At 40.5% G+C, this 17,614-nt stretch overlaps 1 protein-coding gene across 1 annotated transcript in view; it reads left to right on the top strand.

The window, feature by feature from the left end:
* The window catches only part of DCHS2 (dachsous cadherin-related 2), a 458,783-nt gene that overhangs the window by 227,764 nt on the left and 213,405 nt on the right, over positions 1-17,614 (top strand). Inside the window, exon 3 of the mRNA XM_042781410.1 lies at positions 14,206-14,437. Coding sequence (XP_042637344.1) covers positions 14,206-14,437 — 232 coding nt within the window. The remainder of the gene's footprint in view (positions 1-14,205; positions 14,438-17,614) is intronic.

Raw genomic sequence — 17,614 nt, 5'->3', positions numbered from 1 at the left:
ACTGCTAACCAGAAGGCTGGTGGTTCAAACCCACCAGCCACTCCCCGGAAGGAAGATTGGGCAATCTACTTCCGTAGTGATACTGCCTTGGAAACCCAAGAAGGGGTCACTATGAGTTGGGTTTGACTCGATGGCACATAACAACCACAACAACATATATATGGACATCCTGGGAAAATCAGAGACTCTTCTGTGGATCTGGATCCTGACAGTTGTGCTGCCTACAACTGTCCATGAGTGAACAATCCACCATTCAGCCTGGTGATCTTGCATTCATCATTCATTGGCGTCAACAGCCAGTATACTACCTGCCAACCTTGAGCTCATCAGCCCCTGCAGCTGTGTGAGTCAGGAAAAGCCTCCAGTTTGACATTTGATCCAGGAACTTGGGACTTGCCAGCTTCTATAAGTGTGTGAGCCACTTTCCTAAGATAAATTTCTCTCTCTCTCTCTCTAAGCTTTACTGGTTTTGGTTCTCTAGAGAACTGAGGTAGTTAAGTTTGTGTGTCAACTTGGCTAGGACTAGTTGAGTGTCTGAGCAGCTAGATGTAGTTATTCCCCATGGTAAGAATGGTAATTAACTCCATGGTGGAATGTATTGGAGCAGCTGAGTAGCTGCTTCGGGATGTGGTCTGCTTCCCGTATATAAGAAGCAGCTTTGGGAATGGTCTCTGGCTTATGGCACTGTGATGGTTGGAGCTGTGTGTCAACTTGGCTGGACCCCAGTTCTGTGTGGTTGTTCCCATGATGGGATCAGATGACTGAGTTCTGAGTGGCCAGTCTGCCCAAGGGGAGTTTCCCTAGGGGCCTGCTTGCAATGATATTCCAAGGACAGTCTGGAAGAACAGCATTCTGAACTACAGACTTCCTTGAGTGAGCGGCTCACCACTCCCCTGGAGATCTCGTATTCATCTTTTATTGGAAACAACAACCAATATACTGCATGCCAGCTTGAATCTCTCGGCTCTGCTGTGTGTGCTTGCGGAAACAAAGGCGGCTGCAAGCCCCACCTCCTACAGAGACGGACTTTGCAGCTTGGACTTGTCGGCTTCTATACGCTTGTGAGCCATTTGCCTAAGATAAATCTCTTTCTCTCTCTCTCTCTCTCTCTATAAATATATATCTATACCTTGCTAGTTTTTTTTGTGTGTGTTTCTCTAGAGAACCCATCTAACACAGGCACGCTTGAACCCTGCATGTAGCTGTCTAATTGTTTAGCAGCCTGCCATGCTCTGCCAACCTTGAGACTTTCAATGGACTTGAATTGATGGCCTGCTGTGTGGCTTGGTAAACATCAGGACCATGCCATTTTATTTGTCAACCTTAGGCTTATTAGCCTCAGCAGCCAGTAGCTGCCTGAGTGAAGAGATGCCTCTAGTTTCAGTGGGCTGGGAGCAAAAGGCAAAGCTGAAACTTAAGTTGAGGGGCTTTCACACAGCCCCTCAAGCCTGGCACTTTGAACTTGGACTTCTAGCCTCCTGAACTGTAGAGAATAAACTCCTGTTTGTTCAAGCCATCCCATTTGTGGTATATTTTTGTCAATGGCACTAGGTAACCAGAACAAGAACCTAGGGGTAACACAGTAGTTATCCAGTGTTCACGGTTTATTTTATTGTCTGCATAAGCTTAATTAATTTCTTCTGTAATGAACTGTGAGTTTCCGGAGGGTGAGTTTGTGCATCTCTCATGGTTATTCTGTGCAGTATCTACTAGCAGAGTACGTCTCTCAGTAAATGCATAATAAAAAATATTGGTAAAATGAAGATAATAATGTTGGTAGTGAATCAGTAGCCTGTCCCCTAACAAACAATCTTGACTAGATCAGTAGACTAAATTAACTCCCACAAGATATTCTAGGTTCAAGATATTAGATTCCAGACTATTTATGTAGAATAATAAACTGCACCTTGACAGAAGCCCTTTAACTTTACATAATTACCTTGGCAATTTTTTCTCTGATATTTTCTCTTTCTAATATATGTCTTGAAAGCCCTTTAGGGGAAAAATTGCTGGGAATCCATTTTGTCTGTGGTTACTAAGAGATTACTTATCTGTCAACGCAATAATTTTTCTTATAAAATACACTGTGTGTTCTGGGCTGCTTTGCCTTTATTTAATTACCTTTGTGATAACTTTCAGGTTTTTTTAAATTTAATTTAATCACTTCTATTTTAGTGATAGTACTTCTAAAATATTCTAATTTTGCTGCTACTGCTGCTGGTATTTTTCTCACACATAAAAGCCCTGAGTGTACTTTAAATTATATAATGGAAACAAGTGATTGGATTATATTGACAATCAAGTGCTTTTTTTCCCACAATAAAATTCTGTAATTTAATTATTCCATGCTTATATCTAATTCCTTATTTCATTTTCCCATTCATTTTCAGCAAATTAATCTGTCGTTTCAATGCATATGCTTATTAACATGCTTTCTCTCTCTCTCTCTCTTTTTTTTTTTTGTTACATCCTGAATTCAGTAGCTGAAATGTTTATCTGAGATAAAGCAATCTCACCACTCCAAGCTTATAGGAGGATTGTGTCAGACTAGCAATATAGAAATTAAATTGACTGAGTCCTTCACCATTATATACCATATTTTTATGCAAATAATATGTGTATTATACGTTATTGAATACTACATAACCCCCACACATCATTTTCATAAGTGCACTATACCAATATTTTTTACATGTTGTTGATTTAATGTTAAGTATTCCTCTTGGAACTTGTTAAGGTTTGGTTTCCAGCAGCAGACTCTCACCAGCCTACCCTAAAGTTTCTAAAGCAGCCTTTCTCTGGGCATGATTCCTTCCCTGCTCTACAAACTAGTTTTTCCATTACCAGAAGAAATCCCTTTTCCTGTCCCGGAAACAGCTCTTATCAATGTGGCTGGTGCTAGCCTAGTAAGTGAATCTGCACACCATGGGTTGGAGAGGCCACTTGGGTAGACAAAGCTGGCATGTATTGTGTCTCACTGTCCAGCTGGCTGGCTGCTGTCCGTGGGCTGTTTGAATCTTCTGCCCACGTGGATACCACAGGGTGTATGTGAAAGCTGTGGGTACAGAGGAATCATGCGTCTTTCATTTGGATGAGACAGGTACGACTGGCTGCCTGGGGGCCCTGTGGGTCTTTGACAGTGTGCACCCATACCCACATCATCCTGCTGTCCAGCTCCACCTGGGGCCAGCACCATGGGACCTGGGTTCATATGGTCAATGGTTCCCACCTGCTATGGGACCAGCCAATGCTTGGACTGTGACAGCCCCACATGTGGCCTTTCACATAACCCTCGTCCCACCTCCCGCACAATGTACCTGGGCACAGGTCAGCTACAAGGAGCTCCACTGTTCTCAGGCACAGCCATGAACTGCTCCAAAGCAAACACACCTTCAGTTGTTTATTTTCCGATTACTGGGGTACTACCAAACTTGATCCAAGACTTCTTGACCATGGCTTATATCTTTATTGTACAAATATGATGAAAAGTAATGATGAAATATGATTAAAGTTTTTGGACTATTGAATGAGGGTGAATGAAGCCAAAATTCATTTCTGGAAACGTCATGAGACATGCGCAATGTGTGCATGGGTGTGCTATGCCAGAACTTTTAAATGTAATTTCATCATATCTGTCCATTATATATGTATGTGCATCATTTACATGGGTGTGCTATTTGTAAAAATAATAAGGTATTTTCATGATAAAAATTGGCTATTGAAGTTGTGCTATATACTTTGTGTGCAGTGCAAGTTTCTAGAAGTACACGTGCTGAGTAAAAGGGCCAGCCCATTTTAAAATCAATAGATTAAACTCTCACACTTTCTAAGAAGTCTTTAAGTGCTTAACCCTATCTTTTATTGCATTGATCGCCACTTCCTCCCCCACCCTAGTTTTAGGAGTGAGCAGTTGCCCATGTGCCTTCTGTTTTCTGGGTAAATAGTCTGGACTATATCTCAAGCCAATTGTCTATTATTCTACAAGAATTAATCCTCACATGTCTTAAGTACCATTTTATTGTGTTCTCAACCCAGAAGTTTAACCTTTCCAGCCATCCACTATTAGGCATCTTTTCATCCATACTTCTCTGTTTGTCTTCTAATTTGAACCAGTTTCCTATCTACTCTCTCCTGAATTCTCCTACCATGCCCTGTAAGACTCATGGCTCACTATTTAGCAAACTTCCTTATAAATTCAACCTGATTTCTAACTATCCTTTTATCTTCTTGTCTTAAGTAAAAACAGCTGGTCCCTTCAAGATACCAGTTCCTCTCTGGACTGTTCAAACTCTGCTCAAGGTCCTATCTCCTCCAGCCTTCTCAAGGACATCACTTCTACAATGATTCGCTCTTTTCTACATCATGAAATTCTCATTTTCTATTGAATGAAGCATACAAGGCATACTACTAGTTTCTATAAAAAATAACACAAAAACCCATATTCCACAAATCATAAGCTGGAAGGTGGTGAGGCAGATGTCCTCCTTGTTGCCCATCACTGCATCTAAATTATTTCTGCTCCTTTCTCTCTCAAAAATCACATCACTTTGGAAGTCCATGTTACAGACCATGCCATGATACCCTTCCTTGTGGCTGTCATGTTTTAAACCTCCTTGTCACTCATGACTTTGACATCATACTCACAGTCTTTACTCTCTACCACTATACTTTCACTATCCTTGAAGACTTCAATATCCATTTGTGGAATCATTCAATACTCTGAGTCTCTTAGTTGCTTGACTTTGTCCTTTCTGAAGATCATCATCTGTAATTGGTGATGAAATGATCATTTACATCTTTTGAAATTCTGATTTAAAGAGTGCTATAAGGAGCTCTGGTAGTGTAGTGGTTAAGGCATTTGGCTATTAACCAAAAGATTGATGGTTCAAACCCACCAGCCATTCCATGGAAGGAAGGTGGGGCAATCTGCTTTCATAAAGATTTGCAACCTTAGAAAGCCAAGGAGGTCACTATGAGTTGGAATCGAGTAAATGACAGTGAGTTTGGTTTTATGTTCTTATAAGCATTCTTATCTTCCTGTCTCATTTACTGTAGTGCCTCTACTCCAGTTTATAGTTTTTCTCCCATTTTAAGATCATTAATTTATTGACCCATTACTGAAATCATTTAGCAAATTCACTTTAGTTCTTAGTAAAACCCTAGCCCTGTTTAAACCTAACTATCTGCTTTTTCTAAGGAGCTCTGTAGCACAGTGGTTAAGGAATTTGGCTGCTAATCAAAATGTGGCAGTTGCAATCCATCAGCTGCTCTGTGGGAGAAGATGAGGCAGTCTACGTCCATAAAGATTGGAAAGTCTATGGTGCAGTTCTGTTCTGTCTTACAGGGTCACTATGAGTCAAAATCAACTGAATATCTGTGGTCTTATCTGTTTTTTTCTGCATTTACACCTAAGCAGTTGGATGTGCCTAGAGAAAAATAACATTCACTTAAGAGAAGAAACCCCTTACCCTCCTGCCACAAAGTCTACTAAAATGCCTGGTATATTAACTCATGTTCTTTGCTGCCTTTTCTAGTGTCATATCAGAGTTATCTCTTTTTGCATCAAAAGCAAATTCTCTGGTGCGCAAGGTCCCATCTCCTCCAGCCTTCTCAAGGACATCACTTCTACAATGATTCCTTCTTCTTCTACATCATGAAATTCTCATTTTCTTTTGAATGACTCTGATAAGCATGTAAGATATACTACTAGTTTCTATCAAAAATAAAACAAAACAAACTCTTGATTTTGTATACCTTTTTTGCCGTCATCATCTTCTTTTCTTTACACATGGGGTCACCATGAGTGGGAATCAACTTAACAGCAACCAACAACATTTTTACAGAAAATCTGTTTTAAATGGTTGTCTCTGTTTCCTCACTTCTCAGTCTTTCCTTGATGTATTCTTCCCTCCTTATCTCTCCAATAGAACTGCTTTTTTTGAAGTGATCACTTTTTGCCATATCCAGGGATTATTTCCTTATTTCCCTTTTATTCAGTCTCTTGATGAATTTGAAATTATTCTTTGAACACTGCTTCTCTTAGCTTTAGTGGCACCATAGCTTTCTGGTTTATCCTTGACGAACTAGACCCTCATTTACCATTGCCTTTGTTCACTGGATGCTAGCATATCACTGAAAATAAAAACATAGTCCACAAGAATTAAGAGATGTGAAGGAGAGATATGAGTATTCTACTATTCCTTAGGAGTCCCAGAAGGCAAAAGCAGAGAGAACGGAAAGCAGGAAGTAACCAAAGTAGAAATAACAACAGAAAAGTTTCCATTATCTGCTGATTGTCATAGCCTTCCTTCCTGCCTTTGATATTGGACACTTTCAAACTTAAGAGATTTCCCAAACTACTCCTACCTTTATAAAATGACTTTTGTGGACTGGGAATCAAGTAGCTTGGGTAAGAAGCTCTTAATCATAATTCAAAAATTAAATGATGGGCACATGAACCAGAAATTGTTGGTAGAAGGAGAAAAAGGATAAGAAAAATTGAAGATATAATGATGCACAGAATTTATGGGATGTGTTAGTTAATGCCTCATAAAAAAATAATTGTTGCCACACTTATTGGTTAAAATAACAAAACACTTATTCTCTCTGTTTCTAAAGGTGAAGATTTGGGTAGTTCTGTCTCAGAGTCTGTCATGAAGTTGCAGTCTCCAAACAGTTTCTGTGAGTTGCACAGAAGTTTAGTTACACTGCTTTGTAAGGGAACATTCTGAGAACAGGGTAAATGACCAGTTTTCCCCATACTGTGTTCCGTGGGACAGTGGCCTTCCAAGATGCTCCTTCCAAAGAGGCTTTTGTGGCAAGTAAGAATAGGAATACTTTATAAATCACCTCCTTTTAGAACTTTGTATACAAAAGCCTGTTTTGAGAAGTCCTGAGGCAAAGAACATATTTAATTTGGTTAATTTAGTATTTCCTAAGCTTGTTGACTAAGGATCCTCTTTAGAGAAAAGAAAGAAAGAAGCAGAACATCTCTTCATTGCTACCCCAGCCATCTCCTTCTAAAACCTAGACTCGATCATGTCACTCCATTAACAACAGCAATGGTTTCTATATGGGGGCTTAAGAAGAAAACTTTTTAGAACTTTGAATTTCATTCCATTCAATTTTACTTCCGTGGTGCTTTAAATAAAGATAATACATTAGCACAGTAAATGTGTATATAATTTAAAACAGTGCATAAAACATATGCGCTGAGGGTGGTGTACACAGCATATTTTTATATTAGTAGAATCCACTGGTTTGCTGAATAAAGTCTGTCCTCTGTAGGATTTAAATCAACTTACATGTATCTAACTCTCCAGCCTTTTTTTCTGAGATCCTACCCACTCTCTCTCTCCACACACTCATTCCCCTGTAGGCGTACTAGTGTGCTTACACTTCCTGTAACATGTCAGGACTCCCGGACTACCCACCACCTAGCTTTTTTTTTTTGTTAAATTTTCTAGGCTATTCTCACATGAAATAGCTGTTTGTTAAATACTATTTGTCTTTGAGGACCCAGTTGCAGGATCCCTTCAATATCGAGGGTTTCCCTCCTTTCAGTGCTGATAGCTTGGTTGTAGCACAAATGTGTCTGAAAAAAATAAAGATACATCACCTTTTATTTGTAGTTATGAAATCCCAAAGTTCTCAAAATGGAAAGTTTTTAAACTTTATTTGGTAACAAACCTGACCCAAAAAATAGGAGGCTTTTCAGGTTGTCTTTTTTTTTATTTAACTTTTCTACATGTTTCTATTCATACCTTTTGCTGCAGAATATTAATGGTTTGATTACTGCTGCCCCAACCCAACTAGGTATATGCACTATGTTGCTTTTAAAAAACTTGAAAATATCAGAATTCTTAAACACATCTGATCCAGATTATATAGGATAAGGAGCCTGTAACATCTAATATTGTTGGTGATTAACCATTATGAATGCTTGCATGCATGTTGTAGCGTACATTTTAATAGCAGGCCTCTGAGATGGATGGTAACTTTACTTTACAGATTAGATAGCTCAGACTCTAGGACTACCTACTTTGTAGAGGCTACAAGCGTAGATATGGGGAGAGCCAGGCATGAGCCCTAGGACATCTGGCTCCTGATTTTTCTACTGTACCTCACATGCACTCTGTCTCATCGTTTCAAGTTCCTTAAAGGAAAACAGGGTCCATTGTTTTCCTTTGAGATAAAGCCCATGATAAATATTGACCTTCATACATTCAGTACAGATGATTTAATGAAAGGTAGAATTGAAACCAGAGCAAGACTTTAAAGGGTCTTATTTAAAAGAAATCACCAGGGATTTGGGGCAGATGAATCTTTGTTCCAGTTGAAGATATGCTATTTACGGCCTAATTTACCTTAAGTGAGTCCCACAGCCTCTCTGTGCTTTGGTTTTCTTATCTTTAGCAAGAAGGAAAAATAAAATCTAAAAAAAAAAGGTAACCATATAATAGAAGAGAAAACGTGTAAGTCACGCTTAACACACATTCATAAATGACTATTATAAAGGGAAAGTGCCTCTTATTTGAAAAATTAAGTAGATAAAACATGGACTTTTAAATCAGGAAGACAGATATCTATAATACTTCTTTTGCAAAAAATTGGTTATTTTGTGACAGTAGGTTTTCCCATCAGACATTTTTCTTATTTTTGATAATGTTGCCACTGACACAGCAATTTTTGTGGACAACCTAGGAATTAAGATCTTTGTTTTTAAAGATCTTCAGGTGGAGTGATATCTCTTCACTTTTTTCCTAGTTTCTCTTCACTTGCTTACCCAGCCCTTCCTCCAGCCTTTCTTGATCTTGAGGATAACTACAAAAGGAAGAGGAAAAGAAGGTGAAGAGGAAGGGAAACAGAAGAAGGAAGGCAGTTTGGAGGAGAATCAGTCTCAAAGTCAGATGTTATGAAATATTTTACTTACTTTCATTAAAGACTTACCAGCCTTGGAAACCCAATGGGGGTTTCTATGTGTTGGAATCAACTTGATGGCAATGAGTTTGGGTTGTCTTCATTCTGCAGTTCACTTTTATTCCACTCCACCTGGAGAGAGACCTACACATTATTTAGATCTTCTGCCAGTCTTTCCTGTCTTTATTATAACTTTTTACTTTCTTCATGCAAAAGGTCATTCATTAAAAAGACAAGAACGGAAGAAAAGACCAAAATTGATGTCAGAAGAGACTCTGAAACTCATCCTTGAGTGAAGAGTAGCTAAAGCAAACAGAAGAAATGACAAGATAAAAGAGCTGAAGAGAAGATTGCAAAGAGCAACCTGAGAGGACAAAGCCAGTTATAATGAAATGTGCAAAGACCTGGAGTTAGAAAAACAGAAGGGAAGAACATGCTTGGTATCTCTCAAACTGAAAGAAGTGAGGGAAAAATTTAAGCTTCTAGTTGCAATATTGAAAGATTCTATGGGTAGCATATTGAATGATACAGGAAGCATCAAAAGAAGATGGAAGGAATACACAGAGTCACTGTACCAAAAAGAATTGGTTGACGTTCATCTGTCTCAGAAGGTGACATATGATCAAGATCCAATGGTATCGAAGGAAGAAGTTGAAGCTGCGCTGGAGGAAGTGGTAACAAACAAGGGTCCAGGAATTGACAGAATACTCATTGAGATGTTTCAACAATTGGATGTCCCGCTGGAGACACTCCCTTGGCTATGCCACAACCTTTGGAAGACAGCTACCTGGCCAACTGACTGGAAGAGATCCATATTTGTACCCATTCCAAAGAAAGGTGATCCCAGAGAACATGGAAACTATCGAACAATATCATCAATATCACATGCAAGTAAAATCTTACTGAAGATATTTCAAAAATGATTGCAGCAGTATATTGACAGGGAGCTTCCAGAAATGCAAGCTGGATTCAGCAGAGGACATGGAATGAGGGATATCATTGCTGATGTCAGATGGATCTTGGCTGAAAGCAAAGAATACCAGGAAGATGTTTGTGTTGTATTGACTATGCAAAAGCATTTGATTGTGTGGATCATAACTAATTATGGATAGCATTGAGAAGAATGGGAATTGCAGAACACTTGATTGTACTCATGAGGAACCTGTACATAGACCATGAGACTGTTGTTCAAACAGAACAAGGGCATACTGCATGGTTTAAAATCAGGAAGGGAGTACGTCAGGGCTATGTCCTTTACCATACTTATTCAATCTGTATGCTGAGCAAATAATCTGAGAAGCTGGACTATATGAAGAAGAATGTGGCATCAGGATTGTAGGAAGGCTCATTAACAACCTGCAATATGCAGGGAATACATCTTGGCTTGCTGAAAGTGAGGATGACTTGATGAAAGTGAGGATTACTGATGAAGATTAAAGACTGCAATCTGTAGTATGGATTACACCTCAATATAAAGAAAACAAAAATCCTCACAACTGGAGCAATAAGCAGCATCACAATAAATGGAGAGAAGATTGAAGTTGTCAAAGACTTCATATTACTTGGTTCTATAATCAACGCCAATGGAAACATCAGTCAAGACATCAAATGATATATTGCATTGGGCATATCTGTTGCAAAAGAGCTCTTTCAAGTGATGAAGAGCAAAGATATCTCCTTGAAGACTAAGGTGCACCTAATCCAAGCCATGGCATTTTTAGTCACCTCATATGCATGTAAGAGCTGGCCAATGAATAAGGAAGACCAAAGAAGAGTTGATTCTTTTGAGTCATGGTGTTGGTGAAGAATGCTGAAAGTACCCTAGACTGCTAAAAGAACTAATAAATCTGTTCTGGAAGAAGTTCAGCTGGCATTTTCCTTGGAAGCAAGAATGGCCAGACTTCATCTCACCTACTTTGGTCATGTCAGAAGGGACTATTTCCTGGAGAAGGATGTCATGCTTGGTAAAGTGGAAGGTCAACAAAAAAGGACAAAACCCTCAACAGGATGAATTGATACAGTGGCTGCAACGATGGGGTCAGGTGTATCAAGGACTGTCAGGCTGGCACAGAGCAGGCAGTGTTTTGTTCTGTTGTATATAAGGTCACCATGAGTCAGAGATGACTCAGTGGCCTCTAGCAACAATAGTTGCAATCTGCATTTTAAGCAACAGGCTAGATGGAACTTCCATTGTTTTTGCTGCCATTTGTAGCTAGCCCTCCATCTCACCTACCTATAATTTGTAACTGCTGTGGTCCTTGCCCTTTAGTTCAACTTTGTTGTTGTAGTTGCTCTTGAGTTGGCTCTGACATGCAGCCTTATGTATTAACAGTATGAAACATTTCCCCATCCTGGCTGGAGGATTGGAAAGTATTGGTATTTTAGAGTCCGTTGTTGTGGCATTTTCTGTCCTTCCAGCCTAAGGGCTCACCTTCTGCACTCTATCCGACCATATTCTGTTGTAGTCCATAAGGTTTTCATGGACTTATTTTTAGAAGTTTATCTCAAGGCCTTTCTGCATAGTCGGTCTTAATCTGGAAACTCTACCATGGTTGGCCCTGCTAATACTTGAAGTACCATGATGTAGTTTTTGCATCATAGCAACACACAGGATGACAGACTGATGGAGGAGTAGTGATTAATTCAATTTAGAAGATAGAAAATTGTACTGTTACTAAAGATGTATTTCCCAATTCTTTTTTCATTACCAAGCCTGGGATACATGGAACATCAGAGAATGAAAGTTGTTTTCCAGCTCATTCTTAACCTTTTCTGAAGCTTTCTTGTCTTCTCTCACCCCATAGCACGTGCTTCCTCCATAGCCACACAGAGCAGTGTGGCTCTCTCTCCCTTTGTCTCTCTCTCTCTCTTTTAACTTTGTATTGTGATTTTGGGAAAAGTTTACAGAGTATATTGGTTCTCTATTCAACAGTTCATACCCATTTTGTTTCGTGACACTGACTACAATCCCACAATGTACACCACTCTTCCCACTGCCTCTCTGTGGTTATCATTTCCCTTTGTCGTTCTTTCCTACCCATTCCAGCCTTCTGAGCTTTTATCCCTGAGCACATGCTGCTCCTTTGATCTCCAAGCCTCCTCCTTCACTGTCCTGTTTCCTCTCTGCCCAGTGTCTCCTGTCCCACTGAAAGAAAAAGGGGGGGCGAGGATAAGTGAGGAAATGCCAGCTGTTGTGGCTTACCAAGGACTTTTGTCAAAGATAAAAGTGTCAAAATGTACCAGATAGAAGTGGAAAATTGTTCTTTAAAGTAAAAACATGTGCTTTGCTTTAGAAACATGAAAATTGCAGAGGATTATTTTCTGTTATTTTATTCTTTTTCATTCTTTTTTTTTTCTAAGATGGAGGTGCCATAAGACAAAAGTATGAGCTCCACTTCTCACTACCTTATGCATTATATTACCTTTCTAAAACTTAAAAAGAAAAAGGAATTCAAAAGCAAGTATGGTCCCAAGTATTTAGGATAAGTACCTTCCCTGCTATGGAGCAATGGTTAAGTCCTCAGCTGCTAACCAAAAGGTCAGTGCTTTGAACCCATGAGCAGCTCAGCAGGAGAAAAACCCAAAACCAAACTCACTGCCATTGAGTTGAATTCCAACTCATAGTAACCCCCTTTGGGTTTTGAAGGTGGTAAATCTTTACGGAAGTAGACTGCCCTGTCTTCCTTCCACAGGGTGGCTGGTGGGTTTGAACCACCAACCTTCCAGTTAGCAGTCAAATGCCTTAGGCACTATACCATCAGAGCTCCTTCCACAGGAGAAAAGACCTAGTGATATGCCCCCATTAAGATCACAGCCTAGGAAATCCTATGGGGGCAGGTCTACTCTCTCACGTAGGATCACTATGAGTCAGAAACAACTTGATAGCACACAATGCCAAAAACCTTCCCTGGTGGTGCAACAGTTAAGCACTTGGCCCTTAATAGAAAGATTGTGGATCCATATCCACCCAGCCACTCCCAGAGGGGAAGGCTTGACAGTTTGCTTCTGTCTAGATTACAGTTCAGGAAACCCTACGGGTCAGTTCGGTAGCATAGTGGCTAAGGCACTTGACTGCTAACCAGAAGGCTGGCGGTTCAAACCCACCAGCCACTCCTCAGAAGGAAGATGGGGCAGTCTACGTCCGTAGTGATACTGCCTCGGGAACCCAAGGAGGGGTCACTATAACAACAGCAACAACAACAACGGGTCAGTTCTACTCTGTCCAATGGGGTCGTCATGAGTTGAAAATTAACTCAACGGCACTCAACAACACCACCTTTACTGCTATGCTTCTTTTCTAGGCAGCCAGCACTCCAGATCTGATTATTTTAACAGTGTTTTAATTGCTCTTCCTTCCTCACTCTTGCTGTCTTTCAGTCTGTTCTGAACACAGCAGCCATGGTGACATTGTTAAAATCTGAGTCAAATCCATCTCTTCCTCTACTCAAAACCTCCAACGGGCTTCCTGTTTTAGAGTAAGAGCCATGGTGCTCACAAAAGGCCTTCAGAGTCTATGTGACCACCCCCACCTTCCCTCACCTCTCTGACCTCAGCCTCCTTCCCCTGCTTCCCTGCTATTCCCTGAACAAACCAGGTACATTCCTGTTCAGGGACTTTGTACTTGTTCTTCCTTCTGTCTACTGTGTTTTCTTCCTCATGTAGATCAGTCTTTGTTCAAATGGAACCTTCTTAACGAGGGCTTCAGGAATCCCTAGGTGGTACAAATAGTTAACTCGCTTGGGTGCTTGCTGAAGGTTGGAGGTTCAAGTCTACCCAGAGGTGCTTTGGAAGAAAACCCTGGTGCTCTTTAAGAAAATCAGACATTAGAATCCTCTGGAGCACAGTTCTATTCTGACACACATGCGGTTACCATGTATCATAGTTGACTTGGTGTTAGCTTAAATTGCATCACCCACCAATACTCCTTATACCTTTTTTCTTTAGCACTTAACAACATTTGGTTAAAAACTTTCAGGAGAATAAATGTGATTTATTTTTTCCCCCCGGAATATCAGAACAACATTCCTTGAACATCTTTGACCTCAACTCTGAAATCATTGCCTGATAGGACCTTTAAGTGGATATAATCTTATTAATGTTGAAGAATCAGGGCTGAAGTGTAGATACCATCTTATTACTCACAAATTCATCTCAAGACTAAAAATAAAATGAATATATATATATGTTTTGTTGCTTCAAAAGTCTAGTCTAGGATCCTTGCCAGTTACTCCATATCCAAGCGTTCAGCAGAGATTCATTTGTAATCACTGCTCATTTCTCCAACAGGGTGGACTAAGTGCCCAGGCTTTTGTCCGTGTGGAAATAGAGGATGTGAATGATAATCGACCTGTATTTAACCCATCAACCTACGTGACAAGCATCAGTGGTCAGACCCAGCCGGGCACTGAGATCATCAATGCTCTTGCCACCGACAGGGATTCTGGGGTCTATGGAACTGTGACTTACGAGCTCATTCCTGGAGACCTGTCATCCCTTTTCATCATTGACTCCACAACAGGTATGTCATCTTGAAACAGTTTGCCTCTGAAATTAACAGCTTCTGGTTAGCAGCCAGAACATGAGAAAAAGTGACCTTTTCTATAGCTGGGATACTACAGTTCTCACTTCAGCTCTCAGGAGGCAGTGAAGTATCTTGGAAAGGGCTGGGGATTTGTAGATAGGCAGACCTGAGTCTGAGTCCCAGCTTTGTCTCTTGCTGGTCTCTTGAGCTTTATTGGCTTCAGTTTCCTTACCTTTAAAGTAGGCATAATAAAACCTACATTGCAAAGTTTTTGTGAGCTCTTTATATTCATTAATGACAAACAATAATTTATATGGAGCATTGTGGTAGTTTGGTTTGTGTGTCAACTTGGCTGGGCCTGGTTGAGTGGCTGGGCAGATGGTGGTAGTTAATCCCCATGAGGAGACCGGCAGTCAACTCCATGGTGGGATCTACCACAAGCAGCTGGGTAGCTGCCTTTGGGTATGTGGTCTGCTTCTTGTATATAAGAAGAAGCCTTTGGGTATGGTCTCTAGCCCATGGCATGCTTGGACCCTGCATGTAGCCGTGTAGTTGCTCAGCAGCCTGCTATGCTCTGCTGACCTTGGGACTTACAATGGACTTAAGTTAATGGCCTGCCATGTGGTTTGGTAACATTGGGACTGTGCCTTTTTACTTGTCAACCTTGGGGCTTCTCAGCCTCAGTAGCCAGCAGCTGTCTGAGTGAAGAAATGCCTCTAGCTCCAGTGGGCCGGGAGCAGGAGGCAGAGCTGGGCCCCAAGGTTGAGGGGCTTTCACCCAGCCCCTAGAGCCTGGCACTTTGAACTTGGACTCAAAGCCTCCAAATTGTAAGAATAAACTCCTGTTTGTTAAGGCCATCCCATTTGTGGTATATTCCTGTCAGAGCGGCACTAGGTAACCAGAACAAGCAGCTAATCTGTCATGTTTGTTTTTTTCTCGTTGTTGGGATACCCAGAGTCACTACTCTTGCTGGAAAGTGTACTTCATTTGAAGGGTTGTATGAGGGGCCAGGAGATTAGTCATTTACTGATCTTTTAGTCTTTTTTTCTTTTTGATAATATTTTATTGAGTTTTTGGTGATAGTTTACACAGCAAGTTAGCTTCCCATTTGACAATTTATATACAAATTATTCAGTGACATTAGTTTCATTTATTACAGTGTGTCAACGTTCTCTCTAATTGTGTTCTGTTTGGTCCTTTTCTAGTACTCTAGTTTCCCTACCCCTTTATGTTCTTATCTTTGCTTTTGTAGTTATTCTTGACCTTTTGGTCTCATACTGGTGGTTTTTAAGTAGGGCACCTATCCTGCAGGTAATACCTTTTATTTTGTGTGCTACTCTGCTGTTTTGCTAAAAGGTTATTTCAGGGGATAGGCTTGGTTCTAGGTTTAAGGAGTATCTCAGGGTAATAGTCTCAGGAGGTCCTCTGTTCCTTTACTGTTCCAGTTTGTCTGGACATTTCTTAAAATAAGAATTTGAGTTCTGCCCCACATTTTCATATGCCTGGACCCACAAGCTCTGGTGGTGCAATGGGTGAGGCATTTGGCTGCTAATCAGAAGGTTAGCAGTTCAGACTCACCAGCTGCTCTGTGGGAAGAAGATGAGCCAATCTACCTCTATAAAGATTTATAGCCTTAGAAACCCAGTGGGGGTTACTATGAGTTGAAATCAACTCAGTGGCAGTGTTTTTATTTTATTTTATTTTTTATTTATATAGATGCTTCTATAGGCTTGGTGGTGCTGTGGTTAAAGCATTGGGCTACTAACCAAAAGATCAGCTGTTCAAACCCACCAGTGGCTCTGTGGGAGAGAGATGAAGCAATCTGTTTCTGTAACAAATTATGGCCTTGGAAACCCTATGGGGCAGTTCTACTCTGTCCTATAGGGTCACTTGAGTGGAATCAACTCAATGACATTTTTTTTTTTTTAATAGATTTTTCTAAGGAGTCCTGGTGGGACAGTGGTTAAAGCACTTGGCTGATACCGCAACGGTCAGCTGTTTGAACCCACCAGCTGCTCCGTGGAATAAAGGTGTGGCAATCTGCTTCTGTGAAGATTTATAGCCCTGAAAACCCTATTGGGCAATTCTGTTTTGTCCTATAGGGTCACTAAAAATTGGAATCAACTCAATGGCAATGAGATTGGTTTTTATAGAGACTTCTGTCTGTCTTCACCTATGTATACACCTGTACCTACCTATATACCAATTTGCCTATACCTATCCATATGTGCTGAAACACTCATTTTAACTTTGGCTGTGCTGTGCTCGCTACCTCCACATTTGGAACTAATTTTTCCCATCACCAAGAAAAATAACAAGTAAGCATACTTTCCTTTTCCTCCCTCATCTCTCTGGTAACTACCAATTTGATCTCTCTATATTTGTCTATTATTGTCTTCTTATAGAAGAGGGATGAAACAATATTTGTCTTTATATGCTTGACTTATTTCACTTAGAGGAGCTCTGGTGGCATAGTGGGTAAGACGTTTGGCTGCTAACTAGAAGGCCATCCATTCAAACCCACCACCTGCTCTGAGGGAGGAAAATGAGGCAATCTACTTCTGTAAGATTTACAGCCTTCCAGCAGGGGTTGTTACGAGTTGGAATAGACTCAATGGCAGTGGGTTTGGGTTTTTGGTTATTTCACTTAGGATTATGGCTTTCAGGTCCACCCATGTTATGTTTTGTAGACTCATCATTGTTCTTTATGGTTGTATGTATGGCACCACAATTTGTTAATCCATTCACATGTTGATGGACACTTCTGTTGTTTCTGTTTATTTGCTAGTGTGAATAAAGCAGCAGTGAACATAGGTGTTTATATGCCTGCTAACATCATTATTTTTAGGTCTCTAGGAGCTCTGGTGGCATAGTGGATAAGGTATTTGGCTGCTAGCTCGAAGGTCAGCAGTTCAAACTCACCAGCTGCTCCGTGGAAAGAAGAGAGGGTGATCTACTTCTGTAATGATTTACAGCCTCAGAAACCCAGTGAAGGTTGACTTGATGCCAATGAGTTTGAGTTTTTGGTTTGAGGGTGTATACCTAGGAGTTGGATTGCTGGATCATGTTGTTGTTGTTAGGTGCCATCGAGTCATTTCCGACTCATAGTGACCCCATGCACAGCAGAACGAAACACTGCCCGATCCCGCGCCAGCCCCATAATCCCTGCTATAC

This window comes from Orycteropus afer, unplaced genomic scaffold (genome assembly GCF_000298275.1).
Source record: "Orycteropus afer afer isolate SDZICR_OR568_19922 unplaced genomic scaffold, OryAfe1.0 scaffold00116, whole genome shotgun sequence".
Classification (NCBI taxonomy): Eukaryota; Metazoa; Chordata; class Mammalia; order Tubulidentata; family Orycteropodidae; genus Orycteropus; species Orycteropus afer.
This window is presented reverse-complemented; position numbering and strand designations above follow the sequence as displayed.